The sequence below is a fragment of the Apodemus sylvaticus genome, chromosome 12 (genome assembly GCF_947179515.1).
Source record: "Apodemus sylvaticus chromosome 12, mApoSyl1.1, whole genome shotgun sequence".
Classification (NCBI taxonomy): domain Eukaryota; kingdom Metazoa; phylum Chordata; class Mammalia; order Rodentia; family Muridae; genus Apodemus; species Apodemus sylvaticus.
Window position 1 is genome coordinate 95,603,393 of NC_067483.1, and position 25,874 is coordinate 95,629,266.

The 25,874-nt window shown below is 44.3% G+C and overlaps 1 protein-coding gene across 2 annotated transcripts in view; it reads left to right on the forward strand.

Moving 5' to 3' along the window:
- Positions 1-25,874, forward strand: part of Esrrg (estrogen related receptor gamma) — a 479,885-nt gene that overhangs the window by 326,678 nt on the left and 127,333 nt on the right. For both annotated transcript variants that reach the window (XM_052200978.1, XM_052200977.1), the window contains one exon: positions 3,846-3,962. In XM_052200978.1, coding sequence (XP_052056938.1) covers positions 3,846-3,962 — 117 coding nt within the window. The remainder of the gene's footprint in view (positions 1-3,845; positions 3,963-25,874) is intronic.

Below are 25,874 nucleotides of genomic sequence, written 5' to 3' on the forward strand. Positions count from 1 at the left end.
CATCCCAGAAGTCATTTCCTGCTAGAATGGTCTGAGAGGTTTTCATAAATGATTGGAATGGAATTGGAGTTGAACACTGAGTCTTGGAAATAATTTTAAGAAGAAAAGAGGGGCAGAAATAGATCATTCTCAGAGGAGAGTCTTGAAGGACATGCAGCAAAAAAAATATGAATAAATGAAATTGGCTGGATCTGAAAGTTCATGTGAGGTAATAATTGTGATATTGCCAGAAAAAAGTAGATGAGAGTTATATTGGGAAAGGACCTTGTGGTAGTTGGATTGCTTCCATTTAATTCAGAAGGGCAGCAGTAATGTGCACACGAGCACACATACACATGTGTGGTGCTGGGGGTCAAGCATAAGGCCTTCAACATGCTAGGCAAGTGGTTTCATTGTATTTTATTTATTCTATTATTTATTTCAGGGTCCAAATGGACCTGGAACGGAGGGCAGCCCTCATGCCTCATCTTCCCAAGTGTTGGGATTTATAGCTGTGAGTAGCAAGCTCAGTTCCTTTATTTTAAGTTAGGGTAGAGGGGTGATCGAGGGAGTCCTAGGAAGACAGTGCAAACAGTACCACCCATCCTGGACTTAGGCAAGAAGGCCAGTGATCAGGACGAGGAGCCTGTGTAGGGCCACATGTACAGGGCCACGTGTGCAGGGCCACGTGTGCAGGGCCACGTGTGCAGGGCCACGTGTGAGCCTGCTCCTGCTCGACAAAATCCCTTGCCATAAACGATGAGGCCAGAATCTCCGAAGATGGATAGAAGGACAGCCAGTCCCATTGCATGTGTGGTGCTCCAGGTAGCAGAAGATGATACCACTGAGCTGAAGGCATGAGACGGATGCTCATGCCTCCATGGGAACATGAAAGCTTACATCATGCCAAGTTTAGCGTCTGGGAATGGCTAGACATGATGTGTGACGAGCGTTTGTTCCCAGTGATTGTAATTGTTATTCAGTCATCCCTCCACAGGACATGTTAGAGTTCTCTTTGAAATAAATATGGAGGAAATTGTAGAGAACATGAGGTACCAGGAGCCGCACACTAGATCACCAGCATTCAGTTAGCTACTCAGGAGGCTGGGGCAGGGCTGCAAATTTCAGGTCTGTCTGGAGAACTTAGGGAAACTGTTTCAAAATGAAGTCCAAAATCTAAAAACAGGATTGGGGCTATAGTTCAGTGCTAGAATACTTTTGACAGAACCCAGGTTCTATCTGCAAAGCCACAACAAAAGCAAGATTAGAAAGGAACAAAATTGTAACAAAGTTCTTTCTATACAGATTAGATTTCTGGGGACATTTGTAAGACACCACTCTTATTCCCAATCTTTTTATTCTCAGCTTTGACAAAGCCAGCATTACACTTTCCTTACTATTGCCTGTCTTTTATTATTAATTATTTATTATTATTATTATTATTATTATTATTATTATTATTATTTAGTGTGTGTGTGTGTGTGTGTGTTACACCATGGTAGTCAAGTATGAAACCCAGGTTTCCAGGACTATATAACATTTACTGCTGAGCTATTTTGCCAGTCTTTTCCTGGGTAATATTTTTTCTTAAAAGAAATGTTTACTAACTAATACAAGGCAAGTGAAAGCCGGCATTCGTGTGTGGAGGTTAGTGGACAATGATGTGGAATCAATTCTCTCCTCTGTCTTCATATGGGTTCTGGAGACTGAGCTCGCATGGGCTCACATGGTCAGCCGTTTGCGGCTGCACTTCCCCAGATGAACTATCTCGCCAGCCCCTGAGTGGTATTTCTGAAGATGGTGACGGTGAACATTCCTGTTAATGCAGTTAATATCACTTCTATTATCTAACCTCATTTTAAAAGTAGTTGCTTTGAATTAGAATGCTAATTTAGCCAGTCAATTTACCTCAAGTTCTAATGCTCAAGACTTTTTTTTTTTTAAAGTCATGCATACTTAACCAATTTTCTGTAGTTCCAAGTGGCTAGGTATAGCTTCCTGGTGAATTAGCAGTTGGCGAGTAGTGGCGCCTCTGAACAACCCGGCAAAGCACTAATGTGATATTTAATGAGGACACATCAGTCCACAGAAAGGTAGTCAATATAAATCAGTGTTTACAAAGTGTGATTAACTCTGAAATATTTCATCAATGCTGTGGTCCCAGGCAGCCTTCTATGCTAATTACTTGGATCTGCGCATGTTTCTGGGGACTCGATGGACCCTGAGTACAGCAAGCATGGAACAGCAAAATTGCAATTATGCCTGGACCGTCTCCTATGACAATTTATGCGTTTGGTGTGATGACCTCCCCCTTCCCAAGAGGGCAATAAGCGGGATGCATTTTCATTAGGTTACTAATGCACTTAATCACGAGGGGAAAGGGTTAGGAAGTAGCCAGAGACCTTCAAGCACTCTGCGGCGGGGCTGATAGCAGAGGCAGCCTTTATTTTTCAAGGCAGCTTCTCTACAAGCTGTGGCCGCCAAGAGCACACACCGCACGTGCTTCATTGTCTCAGAGAAGCGCTGGAAGTTTAGATCTTCTGTTTACACGTTGTTTTTATTTCAGGTTCTTACATATGGCTGAAAATGATACAGTCGACTATTAAAACTATAACCTTGACTAGTCTGTTGCTATCAAAATTCCATGGTGCTTGGAATTAATTATGCAAATACTGTCACAAGCATGATGAAGATGGGGACAGCAGTGGCGGCCATTATTCCCTTCCTCCTCACTCTGAGCATCCCCAGGAAGCATCCTGGGTAGCCCTGCCTGGCCAGCCTGGCAGGAAGGGCTGTGACATTGCTGCCCTGCATGCCCGGGGCTAATAGTAATATCGTACATCAGACTTTGGATCAGTGAGCTCTGTGAGGTGTGTTCAACCAGAAGGACAAGCAGATTTGTCCCCAAACCATGAGTCACCATAGACTGGGACTGACATGTAGGATCCAGATGTGATGCTTTCTTTGTATGTTTGTTTTGGTTTTTTTTTATGGTTTAGTTATTTTATTTTGTGTGTACCTGTGTATGCCTAGTTGGCTGTACATGCCAGCAGAGTCCAGAAGAGAGCACAGGATCCTCCGAACTGGAGTTACAGGAAGTTGTGAGCAGTTCCACGTGGGTGTTGGAAGCAAGCCTGAGTTCTCTGTCAGAGCAGGGGGTGCTCTGAACTGCAGATCCCGCTCCCAGTCTCTGGTGTTTTTGAGCACAGTCTACTTTGGAATCTCCACTAGAAGCCGGTGCTCTGTGTGGCTGGCTTGCTTGGTGGTGCCTGTTGCCCCTTTCCTACACTCTGCTAACAGTCTTCCTCAATATTCTTATACAAAGGAAATCTCGTTGTAGAATATAGTATTAAGAGGCTAATATAAATCTTTTTTCCTTTTCTTTTTGTTTGTTTGTTTGTTTGTTTTTGAAAACAGTCTCAGCTGGGCGGTGGTGGCGCACACCTTTAATCCCAGTACTTGGGAGGCAGAGGCAGGTGGATTTCTGAGTTCGAGGCCAGCCTGGTCTACAGAGTGAGTTCCAGGACAGCCAGGGCTACACAGAGAAACCCTGTCTTGAAAATACCAAGGAAAAGAAAAAGAAAACAGTTTCACTATGTAGCCCTGGCTACCCTAGAGCTTAAAGCGCAGTCCAAGCTGCTTTGGACTTGTGGGCATCCTCCTGCCTCAGTCTTTCTGGAAGTGCTAAATTATGTCCAACTGTTTCCTTAGAAGTTTCTTCTGTGGCTACAGCAGCGTATCCAGCTTCCTGACATGTCTTTGAGGTCACATGACTTTGGGGTTGGGGATTCCTTTTCTTTGAGATGCATCAATCTCTCCTGGCCCACCAGTCTGATGGTCTCTTTCCTTCCAACTCTGTGCTACAGGTAACATAGAGTACAGCTGCCCGGCCACGAATGAATGTGAGATCACAAAGCGCAGACGCAAATCCTGCCAGGCCTGCCGCTTCATGAAGTGTCTCAAAGTGGGCATGCTGAAAGAAGGTAAGCAGGCAGCTCACAACCTCGCACATCCGGGTTTGGTGGGCTGCACGGGGGGTTGGGGGCTGGGGGATGGAGGGGGAGGGCCTCCCAACAGAGCTCATGACCATTCCTGTGGATACTAGGAAAAGGTGGAACAGTAGTTACCTTGAACACTCTGAAGGCCAGAATTTCTAATTCTTCATGCTAGCATCTTGACACCAGCCAGAAGGTAGGACCCTGTGATGTGACTCAAATTTCCCACTATGGGGCTGGGCCTGGTCCTTTGATCTTTACAGATACAGAGAGAAGATGCAGACAAAACAAGAGGCTACCCACAATGCACCCCTTCTCATTTGTCTTTTAAATACTAATTTTGGGTTTAAGGTTATCTTTATTATTACTGAGTGAACACTACTCCTGCCTTGCCCCTATAATGGCTGTGCATGGTTTCGGTTGTGGAAAACATCCACACACAGAAGATAAGGCCAGTGAGTGTGCATTCTGTGTCATGCATGCTGGCTGCGCTTCTCCACTTGATGGTCCCCTCAGGGAGAACTGGCTGCAGGGGACATTCTGCTGTCCCGCATGTGTTAGAGCGCCCGACCTACTGTGCGCTTCAGCTTACTTAGACAAAGTCATAATTCAGTTGTGATACAGTAAAAAATTTCCTTTTTCTTTGAGAAACCCGCCTTTACAGAGGGTTTTTGTTAAATCTCTGTACAAGCCTATTTTGCAGATAAGCATGGACTTACCTATTTGTATTCAGAAAGTTCATCAGAGCTTAAAGCAAACCTGATGTTTCCATAAAACACCAAGATGAGCATGTGGTCACAGAGAGAAGTTTGAAACCAAACTTAGGTGAATTATTTATAGAAATACATAGATTTGGCTACATCAGAGTGTATCTATTGCCAGTGCAGATTCTTCTCCATTACCTTTCTGTTTCACATTTTAAGTCCACATATATGCACACCATAAGTTTTATGATGAGCCTCACTAACTGCAAAGGTTCTGGATTTGTGTAATTCCACCTGTGAGAGCTGTGCCTGTCCTAGACCCTCTCTGTGGCGGTTATCACAGGACAATAAGTCAGCAGGTTGGATAGAGGGACAAGGAATTCCTGTCCTAGTCCTCTGGCCTTTACGTGTCTCTTGCGAAAGGTTCAGCCTGCTCATGTTCTCCATCTGCTCTTCAGCTTGGCGCTTCCCTTGGAAACCAGCTGTTCACAGGCAAACTTGCAACTTTAAAGTGTTGCAGGAAGGTGCCTAAGATAGGACGTCCAGCAGAAAGATAAAGGAAAGAGACGTGTAGCCCTAAGATTATATATGGCAGATATGATATATGAATATGGAGGGATGGAGAGAGAGCCCGTGAGGAGTAGGGTACCAGAGGCAGACCCATCCCCATGAGTTGTAAGCACAGAGACAGGAAGGAGGGTCATGGGGACTGGTGAAAGATTGACACTGGGTGTAAAAATGAGAAGGGGACACTATGACCTTTAATTTTCAAGCCTTTGGCCCCACTAGATTTCATAAGTAACTATGACCTGTTCTCCAGTCCATCTGGATCTCCTCCCACATATCAGGCAGGCTACTGTGCCACACAAGTTCCTTGGTTGCTGATAAACATGTATACAAATTTGCCCAAAGGTGTCCCACACGGAAATGACTCCTTGGGGTACCAGTGTTCCGTTTTTACATGAGAAGCCCACTGGGTACAGAGCAGTGGTTCTCAGCCTCTTCTGCGATCCTCTGATACAGAGTCTCACGATGTGGTAACCCCAAACATAAAATTATTTCTGTTGCTCCCTCATAACTGTAATTTTGCTACTGTTGTGAATCAAATGTAAATATCTGTGTTTTCTGATGGTCTTGGGTGACCCCTGAGGAAGGGCTCACTGGGCTCACCCACGAGGGTCAGTACCCACAGGTTGAGAACCACTGCTTTACCTCACGATGAGGATGGTGGTGGTGGTGGTGGTAGTGATATATTATTTTAAGGTGAATGACTTTGCTTAGCCAATGCTTTAAGCCCTCTGGCAGAGTAGCATACACAAATTAATTCACAGGGTAGAGCAACCCCCCTCTCCATTCCGCAGAAAAATCTTATAAAAATGTAATTGAGAATGTTGTAAGTGATGGAGAGTGGGTTGTGGCCTTGATCATCTTTATATTCCCACTTACCCTGATTGCGGAGCGTTCAACCAAACTTGTGCTCATAACAGTAAGGAGAGTAAAAGGTGGCAAGACCCCGAAAATTGAACTTAAAAAGTAATCCATTTGTTTAAATATAATGAAAAGTCAGTGGAAGCCTCGTTTTCGTAAGCATACCTCAGGTTCGGTTTTGTTTTCACAGTTTAGTGCGTAGAGACACGCCCCCCCCCCCCCCATTTCTCAGCAGATACGAGTTTTTGATTAGTTTGATTTCAATACTGTAATTTAGCCATTGGATTGCCGTTTCGACTTTAAAGATGAACAGGCACACAGCTCTTAGATCGTGTTTCTCGCAGTCTCTCAGAATCTGAAGGGAGGCGAGCAGAGCAGGAAGCAGATGTGTGAGCTGCGTTTAATTAAACATCTTTGTGCAGAGCGAACCCGGCCGCGCTTATCTATGGTTCGCACCTCTCAGCACTTGCTATCAAGCCCTTAGAGGATGTGTTTCCAAGGGAAGAGCTGCTGTTGCCGCCATGCTCAGATAATAATTTATTTCCCCTTTACTTCCTTATGAACACTTGGTTGGCAAAATAGCATTCCTCTGAGCCCGCTGCCCTTCTCTCTGAAAGCAGGGATGGGACGGGCGTGAGGAAATATAGAATATTGTTTTCTTTTCTTTTATGCTTAAAGAATACGGTGAAATATTGCATCACAACCTGCATATAAATGCACAATTATGTTTGGACATCTCTGTGGCTCAAGGCTCGCTCCCTAAACCTGGAGAGGGTGATACTGTCTTAAACGTATCTTTATGGATGTGCAGGGATTTGAGTCCCGTGCAGTATGTCAGAGATCATGGTGTAGTAAATCTATTCAAATGTAAACCTGTTCAATTCAATTACCAGTCCGTAATAAAATTTGCTACTACAACCCCCGTGTTGACCACAGCAGTCCATACAGGCGGACGGCACAGCAGGTCTGGAAATTGACAGGCGAAATCTAGTTAAACAAAAAACAACATTAGTTCTCGAGTCTGAGATGAAATCAGATTTCAACGGCCTCAATGGAAGCCTTCCTTCCTTTAACAGGTATCTTTTATTCAATTCGCCAAGTACACCATAAAGCGCCGCCCGAGGGGAACGGAGCAGCTTTCCGTGAAAAAGGAGGCTTCTAAAAAATGAGGGCTTGACTGCTTTAAAAAATGATAATTCTTAGTCATCCTGTCTGGCATTTCTATTAATTGAGGGGTGTCTCTGCGAGGAGACAGCTGAGTGTAGGTGAAGAGGGGCAGATGGCTTCATGGGTAAACCGGCTCACAGGAATAAGCGTCTGAACCTCTCTCTCCCCGGAAGCCAGCACCAGAAATTTATCTAAGCAAACTAGGCTGGATGCTTGAGATTAGAGTTTTAAAAAGATTTCTTTTATTTGTAATCCTGTGCCTTGGTGTGGTATCTGCACTTGATGACAAATGCTCTGAAAGGCCAGAGGAGGGCATAAGGTGCCCTGGAGCTTAGGGTTCAGGTGGTCACTGGTTATCCAGGATGGGTGCTGTGACCTGAACACAGGTGCTTCAGAAGACTGTCAAGACCTCTTAACGGCTGATCCGTCTCTACAGCCCCCAAATTAGAACTCTTGAGTCAAATAACTGTTCCCAGTTGAGGAAACTGGGGTGATGACTCAGTCAGTTGGATGCTTACCACAGAAGCATGGGGGCCTGAGTTTGTTTTCCCAGTACACACAATAACTGGGCACAGGAGAGGCCTGTTATCTGAAGACAAGAAGATTCTTAGGGCTTGCTGGCCAGCCAGTTTTGACAGTAGTTCAGTGTTCCAGATTGGATAAGAGACCTTGCCCTGTGTGCTCTGTGTGTGTGTGTGTGTGTGTATGTGTGTGTGTGTGTAAAATTCAATAAGACATTTGCCATGGACCTTTAGCATCTACCCACAGGAGCATCCACTGTTTGTGTTCTCTTATTTATATGTGCATGTGTACATGGGTCAGGACACATATACACATGTAAACACATATACTTATAAATATGTGCACACCCTCACATGGGAGCGGGCACACGCGCACACACACACACACACACACACACACACACACACACACGACCATGCTCATTCACACCAAAAAATACTTACCAGCTGGAAAAAAAAAAAGAACAGCCAAAGGGTTCCACTCAACATTTGTGTTAGAAAGAAAAACCATAATATAGTAACAAAACTCAGAGACATGACGTTGGGTGCAAACCACACTGGGCGCACCACGCAGCACACTAACAAACCACTGCTCTTGTTGGTCTCCTGTGCAGGTCAATGTCCTGACGGACCAGCATTACTTTCTCATTCTGTATGTCAGAAGAAACACATCCGCTACATACATGCTCTCAGCACTCCTCCTTCCTTCCTTCCTTCCTTCCTTCCTTCCTTCCTTCCTTCCTTCCTTCCTTCCTTCCTTCCTTCCTTCCTTCTTTCCTCTCTGTGTCTATGTCTCTCTGTGTGTGTCTGTCTCTCTGTCTCTGTCTCTCTCTGTTTTTCTCTTCCTCAAGCTCCCACTTTGAAATAGTTTATTTTTAGGGAAAAAAAAAGAAAGAACCCCCCCCCCCACACACACACACACCTTCCAGAACAAGTCAAAGTGAACCTATGAATCCAGTTGAGATGTATTTTTATTTAGCACCATCTCCCTGGTCACATAACTACTATTTCAGGGCCCATTTAGTTGACTTCTCTTTGCTGGGCATGAAAAGAGCCACTTGAAGCAGGCCATATTAATTTTGTAAAGGTGTAGAATCCACTGGACAAAGAAGGAAGTTTGCTGTTATTGCCACAAAGTCTTTCATTGACAATTCGTGGGGTTTTTGATTGTTTGCCCTTTGTGTTTTTTGTCTAAAGTTTTTCTTTATCTGAGACAGAATCTCAGTAAATAGTGTGACTCTCCTAGAACTTACTCTGTAGCAGGAGCTGGCATCAAACTCAGAGATTGTCCTGTTGCCACCTCTGAGGCTGGGATTATAGCCTGCTAGCCTGCTAACCTGTATTATTTTTTTCTGTCTCTTGCATTTTGCACAGCATATTTCCTGGGCATTCCAGGGGCCCATGCAAAGTGTGAATGAATCAGGCAGCACAGAGGACCCATTTCAATATTTTATCCTAAGAATCTGTGTTCTTTTAACATTAAAGCAAACAAACAAATAACACCACCAACAGAAAATAACTAGGGCTGGATATGGTTGCATACACTTGGAGTCCCAATACCGAGACTGAAGCGGGAGGATCAATTCAGGGTGGGCATGGGCTACATTAGACCCGGTTTCAAAAAAACCAAAAGTAAGACGTAAGAATCCCAGAAGACCTGCTACTGAAATTTAAACCTTTAGCTTTGGCATCTGAGTGGCAGACACTGAAGAAGATACTAAGGGAGCTCTATGTACAGGTTGGCAGATGCTGCTTCTTAGACGCCATCCTTAGCACCACAATGAAGACGGGACCAGATATTTCCTACCCTCAATGCCTTGTGACCCAGAGTCAGGAGAACTCCTGCAGCCATCTACTGCTGCCAGAGACTGTAAGGGTCATACTTTGGGGTCAGAGGGACCTGAGTTCAAATTTTTGAGTTGGAATAGGCTCCTGGATTTGTTTACTGAAGGTTCGATGAGTCATGAAATTTTCCTGAGACTTGCCGATCTTGCCTGTTAAAGTTCTTATGAAGAGCATGTATGTCAGAGCGTAGTGAATACAGTCTGGCTGTGGTAGAAAGCAAGAGATGCCAGGACCCAGAATCTGGACACCGTGTGTGTGTGTGTGTGTGTGTGTGTGTGTGTGTGTGTGTGTGTGTGTGTATGTGCATGTATATGTGTGTAGATATATATAATCATAAAGACCTGTTACAGGATCCAGTCTCATCTAAAATGGGTCCTATCTGATGGTATCAATGGCTTTCAGAGTGCTTTCCTGAGACTGTCATAAAAGAACATCTGTAAGTGGAATTTTATTCAAACATTCCTGGCAACCTTAGTCTTTATTCCTGCTCATATCAAACAGAGAAGAACAAAACCTCGATATTGTTTTACATCTCTGCCATCTTTTTTTCTGTCTGTGTGGTATGTGTGTGTATGGATGTTACCTTTCTCTGTGTCAGTGTGCATGGGTGCATATGCTCCTGCTGCATACAGAGGCCCAAGGTGGACATCTGGAATCATTCTCAGTTACTCTTTCACATTTAGCCAGGGCCTCTCCACTAAATCCTGAATTACAGTTAGGCCGTGGCATGTAGGCGAGTTTCTGGGTATTTGACCTCTAGTCCTTATTCAAGCAAGGCCAGTATCTAAGCACCAAAACACCTCCCATGACCCTGCTTACCCCCTCTTCCCTTAAAAGGATAAAAGACAACTTCTACTCAACCAGATAATTTCCTCGACAATATGATATACAAGGAATGCTTGTCACATGGGCTCAGCTTTGTCACAGAGAAGGGAGGAAAGAAAAGGCAACTTAGTGGGAGAAAGCCACAGGATGGAAGCTACTTTTGACAAATCTCAGCATATGGTCAAGCGTTTTCCTGACACCCAATGGAATACTGTACTTCCAAATTTGTTTCTGATTTTCCCACTGTCTGCTCAGTGATGAGGGAGACCAAGAGCTTCTGAGCTACATAGTAACATGTACCTGGGAGCGGGTGGTCTTCTTCCTGCTATACCCCCTCTCCTTTGGAGTCATGCAGGGCTTGTTTTACAATGTCATTATGCCTGTAGGAGCATTATTCCAGCATAGGGCATGCAAATAGCATGATAAGAAGGGCAAAGATGATGATGATGGTGATGGTGATGATGATGATGATGATGATGATGATGATGATGATGATGAAGAAGAAGAAGATGAGGAGGAGGAGGAGGAAAAGGAGGAGGAGGAGGAGGAGGAAAAGGAGGAAGAGGAGGAGGAGGAGGAGGAAAAGGAGGAGGAGGAGGAGGAGGAGGAGGAGGAGGAGGAGGAGGAGGAGGAGGAGGAGGAAGAGGTTGGAAGTGCAATAAGGCCATGGGATAATTCTGAAAAATCTTTAAATTCTTTTTTGTGGGGACAGACTGGTAGAAGCTTCTTGGCTGGGGAGATGTCCCAGTTTGGTGTTTGCCTAGCAAACGTGATGACCTGAGTTCAGTCTCAAGCACCCACAGGAAATAACCAGAGACAGGCAGACCTCTGAGATCCAGTTATTTAGCTAGTCTAGCCTTATTGATAAGCTTCAGGTTAGTGAGAACTCTGTTTTAAAATAAGGTGGATAGTGTTCTCAGCAAACCGAGTTTGTCCCCTGGACTCCACATGCACATACACATATGTATATGCATTTACACACCCATGTATATGTGTACACATATACCCTTACACTCACAGGCACACACCCATACATAGAGCAACGGCTATTTTGTTTTTGCTGTGTTTAAGTGAATGGAAAGTTGTAGAACACTGGGGCAGTTCATACGTTTCTGAATACTCAGGACTGAAGCACTGACCTTACATTTTGCAGTGTCTTTCCTCACGGTGCTAACCTGTCTTTGTCAGTATAGTGAGGCACATACAGCCAGTATGACGTTCTTTCTATAGTCATCTGAGATCTCATTACAGGTCTCTGTGTTTGTTGCCAGTCAGAAATTATTTGAAGTTTTTACCTTTAAGGTAAAAATCCTGACTATGGCGGAAGCAGAGCTGAGCTCTGAAATCGGAGAAAGCCATTGATTGGGGCACATATTATATACCTTGTTTGTATTTCAGTTAGATTTTAATACTTAACCTTCTCCTCTGTAATATGTTCCTGGTATGAAGGTAATCAATGTTATTCACGTGTATATCTTCTACTTTTACAAATCTGAAAGAATACGAGGGATTTTTGATAGGCATTATGACTGATATAGAATTAGGAATCCCCATGTTCCCAACAGAATGAAAACAGGCTGAGAATCCACATATGGAAGGGGCCACTGTCCCACAGGGAAAGGACTCAGGGTGGCAGCGTTTTGATTTTACATGAGAATCCCACTGGGTACAGAGCAGTGCTTCTCAGCCTCTTTACACTGTGATCTCTGATACTGAGCCTCACGGTGTGCTGAGCCCAAGCATAAAATTATTTCTGATGCTCCTTCATAACTGTAATTTTGCTACTGTTGTGAATCAAATGTAAATATCTGTGTTTCCTGGTGGTCTTAAGTGACCCCTGTGGAAGGATTGTTTGACCCCCCCCCCCAAAAGGGTCTTGATTCACAAGTTGAGAAGCACTGGTATAGAACAACCGGGTGCTGGATGTCAGATTCTTCTTAAGTAGAAAAGGAAATCAAGGTTTTGAGATTTTCAGTGAACCCAGTTCAGCCAAAGAGGAGTCAGAATCAGCAGCAGGCGTGCTTGTCTTGGGCCGGGTCCACCCTATGCCAGTGTTCAGTTTGCTACTACTGTGATCATGGTCTCTTCCTCTTTCACACGTGGGTCAGTTGGCCAAATCCTGCCAGCAGTAGCCCAAAACACTTTTACTTATGGGGAAGAGTTCTAGAGCCCATAAAACAAACAAACAAACAAACAAACAAACAAAAACCAATCGAGTTCACAGGTCTAAGAAGGCAGTTGGAGCCTCGAGTGTATATTGAGCCTCAAGTTAAATTCATTAGGAGGGGATTTTGATTTACAGCTCTAAGCTGTGGACACTACTTGGACGTGGGTGGGCAGCTGGTAGATAATGACAGAGACCAATCCAGGAAGGGGCTTTGCGGCCCACCTCCTGCCTCTCCTCCTGCTCCTCTTCCTCCTCCCTCCCTCCTCTTCCTTCTCTTTCCCTTCCCCATTTCCCCATCCTCTTCCTTTCTTCCCTTTCCCTCTCCTTCGTCTCCTCCTTTATTCCTCTTCCTCCTTCTTGTGCCCCACCTCTCTTAGCTATCCTTATTTGATGCAGTATGGGAGTTGAAACCCAGTACCACGTCCACTTTGGACAAGAACGCTGCCACCCACCTCTGCCCCCAGACCTGGAGTGTGATGTCTGAATGCTGGGTTTGAAGGGAGTGGCTTTGGGTCACAACAGCAAGTTTGAGGATAGCATGTCTTAACAGGGCCAACGAGTGAGCGCTGGCCAACCATCTCAGGGTGCAGCCTCCTAAGGTTATCGCACTCACTCACGGGTAGCCTCCTATTTCCAACTCTGCAGATACGCAGGACAGAGCACAAGTTAGGGGTTTAGTCACAGCCAGGGATCCTCTCTTTCTGTTCAGTAGCCCTGTACCCCTGGGTATAAAGAAAAATTATCCCGGGAGAGTTTCTGCTGCAGCTCTCATGCTCTCCTGACCGTCTGTGGCCTGGGAGCCTGGAGCATCTCTAGGTTCACCCCATCAGCGGGCGGGACACAGAGCAACTATTTCTCTAAGTACCCTTCACTTCCACATTTCCCATTGCAATAAAATGACCATTTAGAGGGTGTAGCATCTTCCAGGCAGGTTCCCTTCTTAGAAAATATAAAGCTAACCCGGTCATTTAGTAACAAGTGGGTTTGTTTTTTACCTCCTGAATGAGACTGCTTAGTAATTTATCCTAACAGAAATCTCTCTTGTAAAACAAAATAAATAAATAAAAATATAAAAAAATATCTTCCAAGAAGACATTGCCAAGGTGATCCACCCCCCCACCCCCCCCCCCAGCCCTCCAAGTCTAATATCATTATGCTGCCAAGTCTCAAACAGAAATTATTGCTGGGGAAGTTTGGGTTCCTACTGCCTTCAAAAAGCAGAACAAAGGAGAGCAGAAGGCTTTAATGGTATTCACAGAAAATATTTCTGCGCTGGGTGACAGTTAATAGAACTGCGTTGACCTCCCTGGTGCTTCTTACAGTCACAGTTGTAATCCCATCCCAAGCAGTCCCCTCATTAATGCAGAACATTAAACACAACTCCCAAGTTATAATATAGGCAGTGGCAAAGAGCACCTTGTCTGTGAGCTTTGTCTTCCCACTCAAGCCATCTGGGAATGTAGCGAAGGTGCCGAGATAACTTATCCCATGTACAGATATTATGTTATTGGATGATGGCCTCTTTTCTTTTCCGTTTTCTTTTCCTTTTCCTTTTCTTTTCTTTTTTCTTTTTGCTGTTGCTGCTGCTTTGTGACTGGGATAGTCTCTCTCAAAATAAATAGCCAAGATTTTGAAGGTAAGACCAGAGGCCTCGTCATGAGGATTGAATGCCTTAGGCTATGTGCTGTGCACTTACACCGGATTCTTTTTTTTGACTGACCTTAGAGTGACCACCTCCACTCCTGCAGTAGGTGCTTCTGCTTGTTCAGGGGAAGTGAAGCTTAGAGAAATCCTAACTCTTGCCAAATTTCTTCCTCCGTCCAGGGAGCTTGAATCTACAGCAGGTACACTGGCTCTGTAACCTATTATGTTTGTCTGCTGTAGTTTTTCCTTTAAGAGCTATGGAGATATTAGGTGTATATTTGGCTCAGAATAAATTTTTTGTTGTCCTTATTCTTGTCTTAGGGAGGGGGTTCTTATATGGTATCCCAACTTAAGGTAGTCCAGGCGAGACTTGAATTTGCTCTTTAGCTGAAGGAATCTTCCTGAATGTGCCTCCCAAGTCCAGCTGACAGGCATGTGCCTCAGGCCCAGCTACTTAGAACCTTACAGAGGCTGTAAATCATGAGAAGCTGGGTTCTTAAAACATCTACACCCCCACTTTCTGGTGTTATTGTTGGATTTGAACTAACTAACTTGGGGACTTTGAGTTTTGTTGTTTTTGTTCTTATGGTGTTTTTTTTTGGTTGCTTGTGGTTTGTTTGTTTGTTTGTTTGCTTGCTTGCTTGCGACAGCATCTCACTCTGTAGCCCTGGCTAGCCTGGAACTCTCTACACAGACCAGGCTAGCCTCAAACTCAAAGAGATCCACCCTGCCCCAGCCTCCTGAATGCTGGGATTAAGGGCACAGTGCTCAGCTACTCTGTGTTCTTAATGTCCAGAGATGGGTAGATTCCCCAGGAAGGCGGTCAGTGTACTTGCATTACAAGAGACATTTTAGCTGAAGAGTCCCAAGGTTGTGTGAAAATTAGACATGCATATCTTTTAGGTAGGCTTCTCACTCTGGGGTTGTTGAGATTTCCACATAAACTTTAGAATGATATTTTGTTATATTTATTCATTTCTGTCCTACTCTGGAAGTGAAACTCATCCAAGGCATCTCACATGGAGACCAGAACTTGACCTGTATCCTGGTCAATTTTGGAATAACTGAATAGCCTATGAAGCAAACTGGGAATCCTCAAGTTGTGTTTTTTTCTACAAATCCCTTTTGACCAGTCCATGTCTGGTTCAGAACAGTCTGTGACGTTTGTCTCATCCCAAATTTGAGCAGAGAGGAAATTTTCACCTTGTAGCAAAGTCTCATTTGGGGGGGACAGTTTCTAGAATTTGAACTTGAGAGACACATTCGATCCAAATGAGTCCTTCTAGAGAGGAATATATGTGTGTGCCTTCTCCCTTGATAGTTTGAAGGTCTGGCCATGATGCACAGCTGGCATATTCAAAACTTGCCAATTTCATAAAGGAGAAATATTTAAATACTTGTATTTTAGAGATTTGTCTATGACTGCATATAAAATTCCACATGAGAAAATATAATCTGTGTACTTGTAGGCCTCAGAGGCTATTATACATTTAAATATACTTCCTTTTAAAAAACCAGTTAGCTTGAAGTGAGAGAGCATCCCTGCAGTACCACGAACGCTTCCGAGAACACTTCCTGTGTTACAGGAAGCCGAAGGATGGACTCCCAGGCCTCCTTGCCCCCGTCCCTTCCTATTAATCACAGTGCTGTTAAAGCCTATCATCTGCTGGCTTGTTCCCCACCTGCCACGTCCACAGTAAGCATGAAGATGAATGCCATCACGGATCTAATACGGCGTGATTCCTCTGCAATTATAAAATATCTCCAATGGGTTTTGTCCCAAGGAGGCAAGGGGACCTGTTTGACCATTTGCCCAGAGATAGAAAAACCAGTTGAGTAAGGGGTGGGGAAGCCAGGATCATATGAGGCTCTGTCATAGTATATATATATTTTTCACTCATTTACTTTAATTGGCTTATTTTCTTTTTTTTTATTCGATATATTTTTTATTTACATTTCAAATGATTTCCCCTTTCCTAGCCCCCCCACTCCCAGAAAGTCCCGTAAACCCCGTTCTCTCCCCCTGTCCTCCCACCCACCCCTTTCTCAGATAATATGTTTTTATAATTCTCTTTCAGAGTGTGTGTGTGTGTGTGTGTGTGTGTGTGTGTGTGTGTGTAGATTTATGAGTGAGTTTGTTGCAATTTACTGTGGGAAGTACTGGTTTGTATTTCCCGAGGTCCATTTAATTAAATACTTCCTTTGTACTTTTACTTCCATGGGTTCCACAGGTAAGGTACTCCTTATCGAACCTGTGTCAAGCTTCAGTCCTTACACCATGTATTATCATGGTTCTCTTCAGCCGCCACAGTCCAAATGAGATCTCTGTGTGTGCCTCTTCCCTGTATGTCTCTGTTCTTTGTGCCTCTGCTCTGTCTCTGTCTGCCATTCTCTGTGTGTCTCTGTGACTGTCTCTCTGTGCTCTCTCAGTCTCTCTGTCTCTGTCTCTCTTTCTCCGTCTCCTCTCTCTCTCCCTCCCCCCCTCTCTCTTTCCCCTCTTCTCTTGCTTAGTAGGTTGAGAAGCCACCAAGCAGCTTCCCTAAGGCAAGCTGTCTGCAAAGGAGCAAGCCAGCTGGCGTGGCCAAGGTTGATCAATGATGAGAGGCAGGCTGGGTTCCAGGTCCACAACAGCCACTCAGTGGAGAGTAGGTCAGCGGCTTCCCCAAAGCCAATTACCTGGCAGAAGTCTAGGTGCCTGGTGCTAGCCAAATTCCCTGAGCCTGATGGTGCTGGTGGGGAGTCCATCCTGGGCTTCCTGGCAAACCAGACCAAAGGCAGCAGCAGATTGTGCCTTCTGAGAGCCAAGGGTGGCTTTGTGGCTAACAGAGCTGGGGCCGAAGGCCTGCCTCGGCCATTCAATGTTATCCAAGTAGACTGCACACTGGGCACAGTGAGTGCTGTGCCCTCAGATGGGAGGGGCCTCGGCTGTGCAGGGAGAAGGATTCAGACTTGGTTTGAGAATCAGGAAGCATCTTCGAGACCTTTGGCGGGTGGGGTGGGACTCTCACTAGTGTAAAGGCACTTTCCTGTGTGGGTGAGATGGAATGGGAGGGGAGGCAAGAGGAAACAGTGAGGCCTTCCTGGGCAGAGTCTCGAGGTTCACTTGTTTCTTCAGGGATCTCAGGATTGCAGCCTCTTCCCTGGGACCCTGATCATTCCTTCCTGCTTGCTCTTCCTTCCTGTTTTACTCTGGGAACCATTTATCGCCATCTTAGCGTACCCAGACTGAAGATGCGAGGCGAAGGGTAAAGCATAGATGAATACCAGCTCAGTTGCTGTGCCTGGACCACCTTCAGGTATCGCTTCTCCTCCTGACCTAGGATTTGGTTCTAATTTCATTTCCTGCTCCTCAAGCTAGGTGAATGACGGCTACCCTGACCTCAGTACTGAGTTATTGTCAATTCATGCATAGTTTGGAAGTATTTGGAAGGAAACTGGATTGTTGGGTGATGCTTTGGCCTGTTTAAATGTTTGTTCCTGCTTCTCTCACAAATGCACCCTACTCTTTGTACTATCTAGAAACAGGCTGAAGTTTCTTCCTCTCAAGAACTCCTTTATGGCTGTCAACCCAAATGATACATGTTTTGGGTCCCTGTCATGACTTTTAGTCAGCATGGTTTTTGTTGACTCAGTCATCCTTTCTGGTAGCTTCGCACCTAGTATGAAAAGTCCACATGACACACTCGGGAGTGGCGATGTTCTTCTGTTTCTAGATTCTTGGGAAACTGAGGCCAAAGGGTGACTTGAGTCCAGAAATCTGAAGCCAGCCTTGGTAACATACCGAGACTCTACCATAAGAAAGCTGGAGCATGGAGAGAGAAGGGGAACTGCGTTAGAAGCTCTGTCCTCTTAGTACATGGTCCTTCCAAGTTTCACCATCAACTCTAGTCTGTTACGTATGATTTATTGCTTTAACTTCACATGCTCCCCGTTCTGGAAAATGTGAAGTCATGGTAGAAACATTGGCAGTGGCCGGCACCTGCCCTGAGGAAGGGCCTGGGTGTCCTCTGCTGGTCCCATATCTGTTTTGTCCCTTCAGTCTTCCACACTAGCCCTTCTTGGTTTGTGCTTTATGAAGTATATATTTCTCAATGATCCTGAACTTTGTATAGAACTCTGCAGAGTCATCAGGCAGCATCTAGAGGGAATACCACAAGGGGAAAAGTTATAACCTAAACCTCACTAACGGTGACAGAGTAAATGTGTTCCTGTGTTATGTGTCCAAAGAAAGGAGGATCTGTTATCTTGCAAATGTATCTTTTACTTTGGTTTTTGCTTCAGCTCTGAAACTTTATCATAAGTAAAGAATTCTATTGCTACTTTGATGCCACTCAGGAACTGGCATTTTTGGATGTCCCTAAGAATATGAAGCTCAGAATCTGCCTCTCCCTTGACAGCCTCACTAACCACCAGTTACTGGGCTTAAACTAGCAGCCTCGGTTAAGGTATTGATTTTAACTTGAAGTCCAGAAGGACACAAGGCTGGAGTCAGCTTGACTCTTAAGCAGTCCTAGGAGACCAGAGTCATTTGCACATCGGAAAACCGCTAATGGGCAGGGAATTAGGGCTTAGGTAGGCCTGTCCCTTCTGTCTTCTTTCCCTCACAGCAGGAGTATGTCCTGATTTTAAAAAACAAAAAACAAAAAAACATAGGCGGACCCAAGACACAGTATTTCATTTCTTTTCTATCTTTTAAAAGTAATTTTTAAGAGCCTTTTGTTTCTGATAAGGACTCAGGTAGCTCAGGTTGGCTTCAGACTGACAAAAAAGCTGATTCCCCAATCTCTGTCTCCCAAGTGCTGGGCGTACAGACATGTTGCTTTGTTTCTGTGACCCCAAGGATTGAATCCAGAGCCTCGTTTGGGGTACGGGAGCACTCTACCCACTAAGCTGTACCCAAGGCTGAGTATTTTTAAAAGAAACTCAAGGAAGGGAATATGATAACTAGCCATTCTTTTTCATATTGCAAAATTCAAATTTGCAAATATTGAGGCTGTGCTACAAATCCCATTGGTGACACACTTGGAAATGTATCATCTTGTGTGTCATTCAGTATGGAGCATTCTCAAGCTCTTAAGCTGCCAATTACTTGTAAATCAAAAATGTTCTATTAGCATGTATTCATTATATATGATGGGGGTGTGCGGCTTTCACGCAGGAATGGGAGGCAGTCTGGTCAATGGGTGCTACTCTCTCACCTTCTCTTCACCCAGGCCCACAGCTGCTGTTACCATTCCTCTGCACAGATCTTCTAAGTTTTCTTGTGCTTTGGATATCCAGCTGGGTTTCTGCCATACATCAGACTTCAGTAGATATTCGCTGCTGTTCTGACTGGGGCAATCCCATTTTTACCTAGTGTTTAGGACCCTACTGGTTCAACCGCACACCAGTTGGTTCTGCTTCGTCCTAAGTGTCATAGTTTGTGTTGTGTTTTGCTTTGCTTTGCTCTCTGCAGTGAATGAGAGCCGTGTTCACAGCAGGCCTGGGTTGTCTTCACATAGCTTTCTCTCCATGACTCGCTAGGGTCAGAGGTCCCCAATAATGCGCTGTGTGACTCCGGCCTGAGCCATTTGTGTGCCCTGGAGATCTGAGGGTAACAGGCAGGGTCAGCATAACCTGCCAGATTCACAGAGACCCCTCTGTGAATTGTGGGAGGACAGTAAGAAAGTCTGTCATGGACCAAATAACCTTCGGTTCCTGGGACTGCTTTTATCTGGACAGTGGTCCTGTTTCCCAATGTAACTGATGGGGTCTACAGTCACTGTTGCCCATGCTAATGTGCTCATCCCTTCCAGCAGGATGCAGACATGTAGGGCGACTAGGGAAGAAGGGACTTTCACCTCTATCTAAAACATTTCACTTTCTCCCTAAAAATTTATAGGTGTTTTAAGCTTCTGACAACACAGGCATACGCTTGGGGCCTGTCAGTGCTTTTCTGGACTCCCTGAGTTTTTCCTCAAAGCCATTTCCTCTAGCTGGGGAGATAAAGTATGTGTATTGTGTATACTGAAGAGAGGAAGGATTTTCTTTATTCCTTTCTCCTCTCTTTAGCCTATCTCCTTTCCTCCACCTTGGAGCGGACCGTAGAGCATGGAAGCCATGTCATCTCAGTCCTGTGTGGCACCTAAGCCACTTGATGCTGGTTTGATAGAGAGGTTTCACACAGTAGTGGTATCCTGTGGAAGCATGGAGTCAGTGGTAGAAGGGTTTCCAAGGGCTGGGAGGAAGAAGAAAGGATGAAAGAGAAAGGAAAAGAAAGAAAAGGGGAAAAGTAGATGTGCCCAGTACAAACATCCAGGCTGTCGCTTTCACTTCCAACTTAATTTCTTCCACACCCTTCTGTATGAGGTCAGACCTGATACTTTGATGTTTCTCTTTACTGCCCTAGTTCAAGATTCCATTCATTTTGCGGGCTAGGGAAGGATGTGGCAGTCTTGTTGTTCATGCTTTGACCAGTTGATCACACCAATGAGTTACAGGACCCCCTCCCCCGACTCCGCGCATTTGACTTCCTAGGTGGATGTACTTCTGAGCGCTTCCTACATTGGCTTGCCTCTAATTAGCGTACTTGGTGTGGGTGGTTTTTAAGTGCTGGAGCTTAATGAAGTTAGAAAAAGGATTTGGATGCCATTGTGAAGTCTTCAGATTATCTGATTTTTTTTTCTCTCGGGAGAACTGTCAAGTCCAGAGGCATTCCGAATGACTTGGGATGTATTCCATTTTGTTCTTTTCAAAACTGCTCTTTTAGTGGAGGATAGCTGAAAGAGAGGCCCACTGGCTGACTTCCCCACAGAAAGCTGTTACTCTCCTCTGCAAAGTGGCTTCTTGGGAATTTGCAAGTCTTTGAATGCTCTCACCTAATTAAAGGGATGCCTGGGTCTTTAGTTCTCACAGGTAGGTCTACCTTTGACCTTCCCATGTCTGGGAGTTGATAGTAAAGTTACTCATCCCAGAGAGCTTGAAGCAGCTGCAGTTGGATGCCTGTCCCTTTTGCTGGCATCTGAAGTCTGCGTCTTCCTCATACTAGGCTGAAAACGACATGTAGGATCAGATAGTAGGATCGGAGAGCTGTGAAGGGAATTTTCTTGTCCATCGGCAGTCTAGTGCTGACCACGCAAATGCTGGTTAATGCCTTCTGCTAGAGATCAGAGAAGCAGTAATTTGTCATCAATAGCTGTAATTAGGTTTATCTACCCTTTCAACCAATACCATAATCTTTACCAGGTTGTTTTTGTTGGTGCCACGGAAAGGAATTCTGGAAAAGTATTTTAAGGATTGATTCTGAAGCAGTTGCTGTCCTTTGGGAATTCTTCTTATCCCCTCCACCCCCCAATTCATTTTCCTCTCAAATATTCAAACGCTTCCTCAGGATGAAATGGCGTGAGCGTGTGCCGTGTATCTGAAGAATAATTAATATAATTGACAGTGATGTCGGTTTTCTGCTGAGGTATGTTTCTTCTAATCCCACCGTGCAATCTTTAATATCGATCCAATTGTTAGGGAGTCCTGTCACCCATCACTTGCCACACCTGGGCTAAATATTTCCAGGACCGTGCATCCTTAATCTATGGAGTGTTTCCACTTGCATTATAATAATTTCACAAATTGAGTTCCTTTCAGTCTGATGACGAGTGTATGTGTGCGCGCGTGCAGCACACACACATACACACACAGAGCCTATGTGCAGGGAATGTATGTAGTGTAGTGTGCACATGGTGCTGGCCTGCATTTGACAGTTTATCCATTGTGTACATTGCATATAATATCACAAGTGGCGCATCCAAGTGTTGGAGTCTGGGCAATAGGAGTTCAGCACTTAAAGTGTCCAGGTTGCACCTGAGCTGGCTGCAGCCTGCCAGCCCCTGCAAGCCCACTGAGAGCATCTGTCTCACCACCGCCTTGCTCATGCTGCCTCCTCTGCAGGCCCTCCGATTCTTCTGACTATGAGCATAAATCATCCACCTGTCAGGAGCCCTTGCTGTCTGGATTACGCAATGTGCCTGCCTTCATTCGGACGTGGTGTGAGCAGGGGATGGCTGCAAATGTTTTGTGTTCTTTTAAATGCTACCCCAGAATTTCTTTCCCTTTAATGGGGGGATTACGGTGGTGGCAATGACTTCCAGAGAGAGAGACAAGGCAAGTCTTCAAGATTCTGGAATTTGCTTTGTATGTTGGGTGTAGCTCAGCTAGACTCCCCTCACCCCCAACCCTTTTCTTTCAATCTCAAATAGAGCAAAAGCTTAAGCATTTAGGCAAAACAACCAACCAAACAAACAAACAAAAAACAGGATAGTTCACATGGCCAGCTGTTGACAGCTTTCTCTATTGGCTTGAAAACATTTTCCTCCATGTGATGAATTTAAGTCATGAAATGAATTGGTGATCTTCAGTTACTTCTCCCCTTCCTCAGGCGCTTGCTTTTCCCATGCCAGGCTGCCCCTCAAGGTCTTTCTTCCTCTGCTGCCTTTTCTTACTCTATAGTGAAGAAAAACAGCAGTAAAGAGCTCCTCGGTCATCTTAGCTTCACTAATCATTGACTAGTAAACAAATCACATTACAGAAACATCCCTTTCGATTTAAATTTTAATACTGCCTGGTATGTTTAGGGTACCTTCTCTCTCTCTCTCTCTCTCTCTCTCTCTCTCTCTCTCTCTCTCTCTCTCTCCCTGTGTGTGTGTGTGTGTGTATGTGTGTGTGTATAAGGGAGGGAGGGAGGGAGGGAGGGAGGGAGGGAGGGAGGGAGGGAGAGAGAGAGAGATTAAACAAGAAAAATAGTATTATTTAAAATTAATAGGTAGGCCCCTCTGGAACACTTAAGACTTTAACTCAGGTGATATGTAACCACAGGCTGTGTTGTGTGAAGTTGACATTGTGTGAAGTTGGGGGAATGAAGGAACATTCCAGTAGATTCCCTGCTCCTGACTTCTGACAGGGTTTGAAGCGGCTGTTAGCCAACAAAGGTCTCTAAGTTGCCTGGACCAGAAAATAGGAAAGGAAAGCTTGCTGAGAAATCGGGCTCGATTCCACGAGCTACTGGTAACATGGAGAAAGGGAGTCAGGATCTTACACCTGCTCTCTACTATGATTTGTTTTAAAATGCTTGGTTATGGTTCAATGTGGGATGCTAATGAAATTACAAGGTACTACACCACTGCACACTTTACCCATGTTTTTAAGGACGTAAGGTTCTTGGTTGTCATAGAAGCTGAGGTGACAGTATGCACTAAATTTAAATTTCTACTTACATTTTTTTCTTAGACACTCTCCAGACCTTCTGCATGTGTGTCATTTCTTAAAGCAGTGACAGTTCATTGCTGACTTCCATGCACCGGCTTCTTCCACTGTTTCCCCTTCAGAGCCCAGGTGCTTCCATGTAGGTAGGGTGGTTATCATGACCCAAGAGCCTGGTGTTCACAAGGCAGTCACAAACAATGTGGTATATTGGGTATGTATGCAGAGTACATGTACAAGTATGTATATTGTATGTACATATATGATAATGTATATATGTTTTGTATAAGCCCATTCATGTTCACATGTCTAGATCTCATTTAGGAAAATTCATTTTAAAAGATGTTTACATTCATGCTGAATGCATTAAGACTTGGCCTCCCTCAGGTGGAGAAGAAAAGGAAAGAGTTAAACCATGTTCTTGAGAACCTAGTTTTTTAATAGCATAGTTTTTCACCACTCAAAAGCAATTTCCCCTCACTAATTGTATTTAAACCATTCTCTCTCATATATGTGTGTGTATGTATGTGTGTGCATGTATGTGTGTGTATATATTTTAATACAAGGTCTATATCTATATCTAATCTATATCTATATCTATCTATAATGTATTAAAAACAGCACAATAGAGTTATTTAAGCAATGGACCAAAAAATTCATAACTTTTAGTTATACACAAATGTATTTAATGAGTTGAAATGCCATAAAAGAACATTTTCCCAGTATTTATAAGACACAGAAGTGACCCTCAGATCCTGAGTGAGGAAACTCCTGATATAGTAACAGGGTGACAGGTCTTCATGCCACTGATGAAGTGGCCACATGGAGGCACAGTTTGAAGACAGCAACTTCTAGCGCATGTTTTCAAAGGATGCTTGGCCTTGGTGCCTGAAGCGTGCGGCATCGGCATCTGAGCTCCATGCTGGGAAACCCTTTGAGCAATGGGTAGCGTGGTGGCCTCCTGTTCTTGGGTCCCAGCTCTCTTTTCCTTCTCTTCTCTGTGGCTCTCCTGATGGACTTGGGTTCTTCAGAGCATCTATTTCATCATCACCATGTTTTTGTCCTCGCCCCTGACAAATCTAAATTTATGTACATTAAGGAAAAAGAGGAAAGAAAGCAGGAGCGTTTGAAGAGATAAACGCAACACAACACTGACAAAATCAGATGGAAAAATCTCCGTCTTTTATCTATGGAGAAATTAGGTTTATCGTCAGGAGAGCACCCTCTTTTCATTTTCTGAAAGGTGCTTTTTGACAGACCCTTTGCAGTGGACGTCACACTCACAAAACATGCTGTCACAGGGCTATTTGAATATGGTGACAGGCTCATTATCACATTGAAGTCTCCTGACAACACTGCAGAGGGGAAATGGACAGGGCTGCCAATCAGCTGTTGAAAAGATTGTGGGTGAAATAGGGTTTTTTGTTCCAAGAACAGTAGTACAAATTGACTGCATTAATTCTTTTTATTAGAGCAGTGCACACTGTGGTTAAAGGCTGCACTGGGTTTCCATTATCAACCCCTGTTTGCAGAAGGTTTATCAGCTGGCCATAAAAAAAATGTCTTCCCAGCTGAAATTTGGTGAAGGTCGAGGCCTTTTCCTATGACACTTCGTCATGAGTCTGTGTGTGTTTGTTAGTTTTGCTAGTAGTTTGAGCAATTGTCAAAATCAAGTTTGACAAGGAGGGAAACAGAACTCCCAACATCTTACTGTTACTCAGCGGCCATTGTTGGAAGGGAACAGGCTAGCTCAGAGTTTGTTGTTCAGGCCTAGAGTACCAAAGGCTCTGAATACAGAGATGGAAAGAACCTCTTACATTATAAAATGTCCCTAAGAGTGGCTATGGTGTGCTACATTGCTTTCTGAGCACTTGTCACCTACTCCCAACTTTTTGGTTAAAAAGCAACAAGAATTTATCAGCTAAGTTCCCTCCCTTGTGTTTTCAGAAGCACATCACGGTCTGGCTCTTACTGGGGACCTCTGACCTCTTGCTTTTGTAGTCATAGAGAGGCCGTTGTCTCTCAGGAAGACTATATATGTGTAGTCTTTGATTTTTACTTTTTTTTTTTAATTACAAAAGAGTCAAATATATACCTTGAGAACTGGCAAGATAGATCAATGGTTAATGGTGTATGTAAGTCTGAATTACCCGAGTTTGATACACAAATCACAGGTAGACGGAGAGAACTGAATGTTTATATGGATAGTCACACACATCTTGCACAAACACACACACACACACACACATGTGACATGTGCAGAATGATATCACAAGCAGGTATACAATTATATATATATATATATATATATATATAGCATGTGTAACATATACATTATTTGGGGGTCATTTGAAGCCATTCATGCACA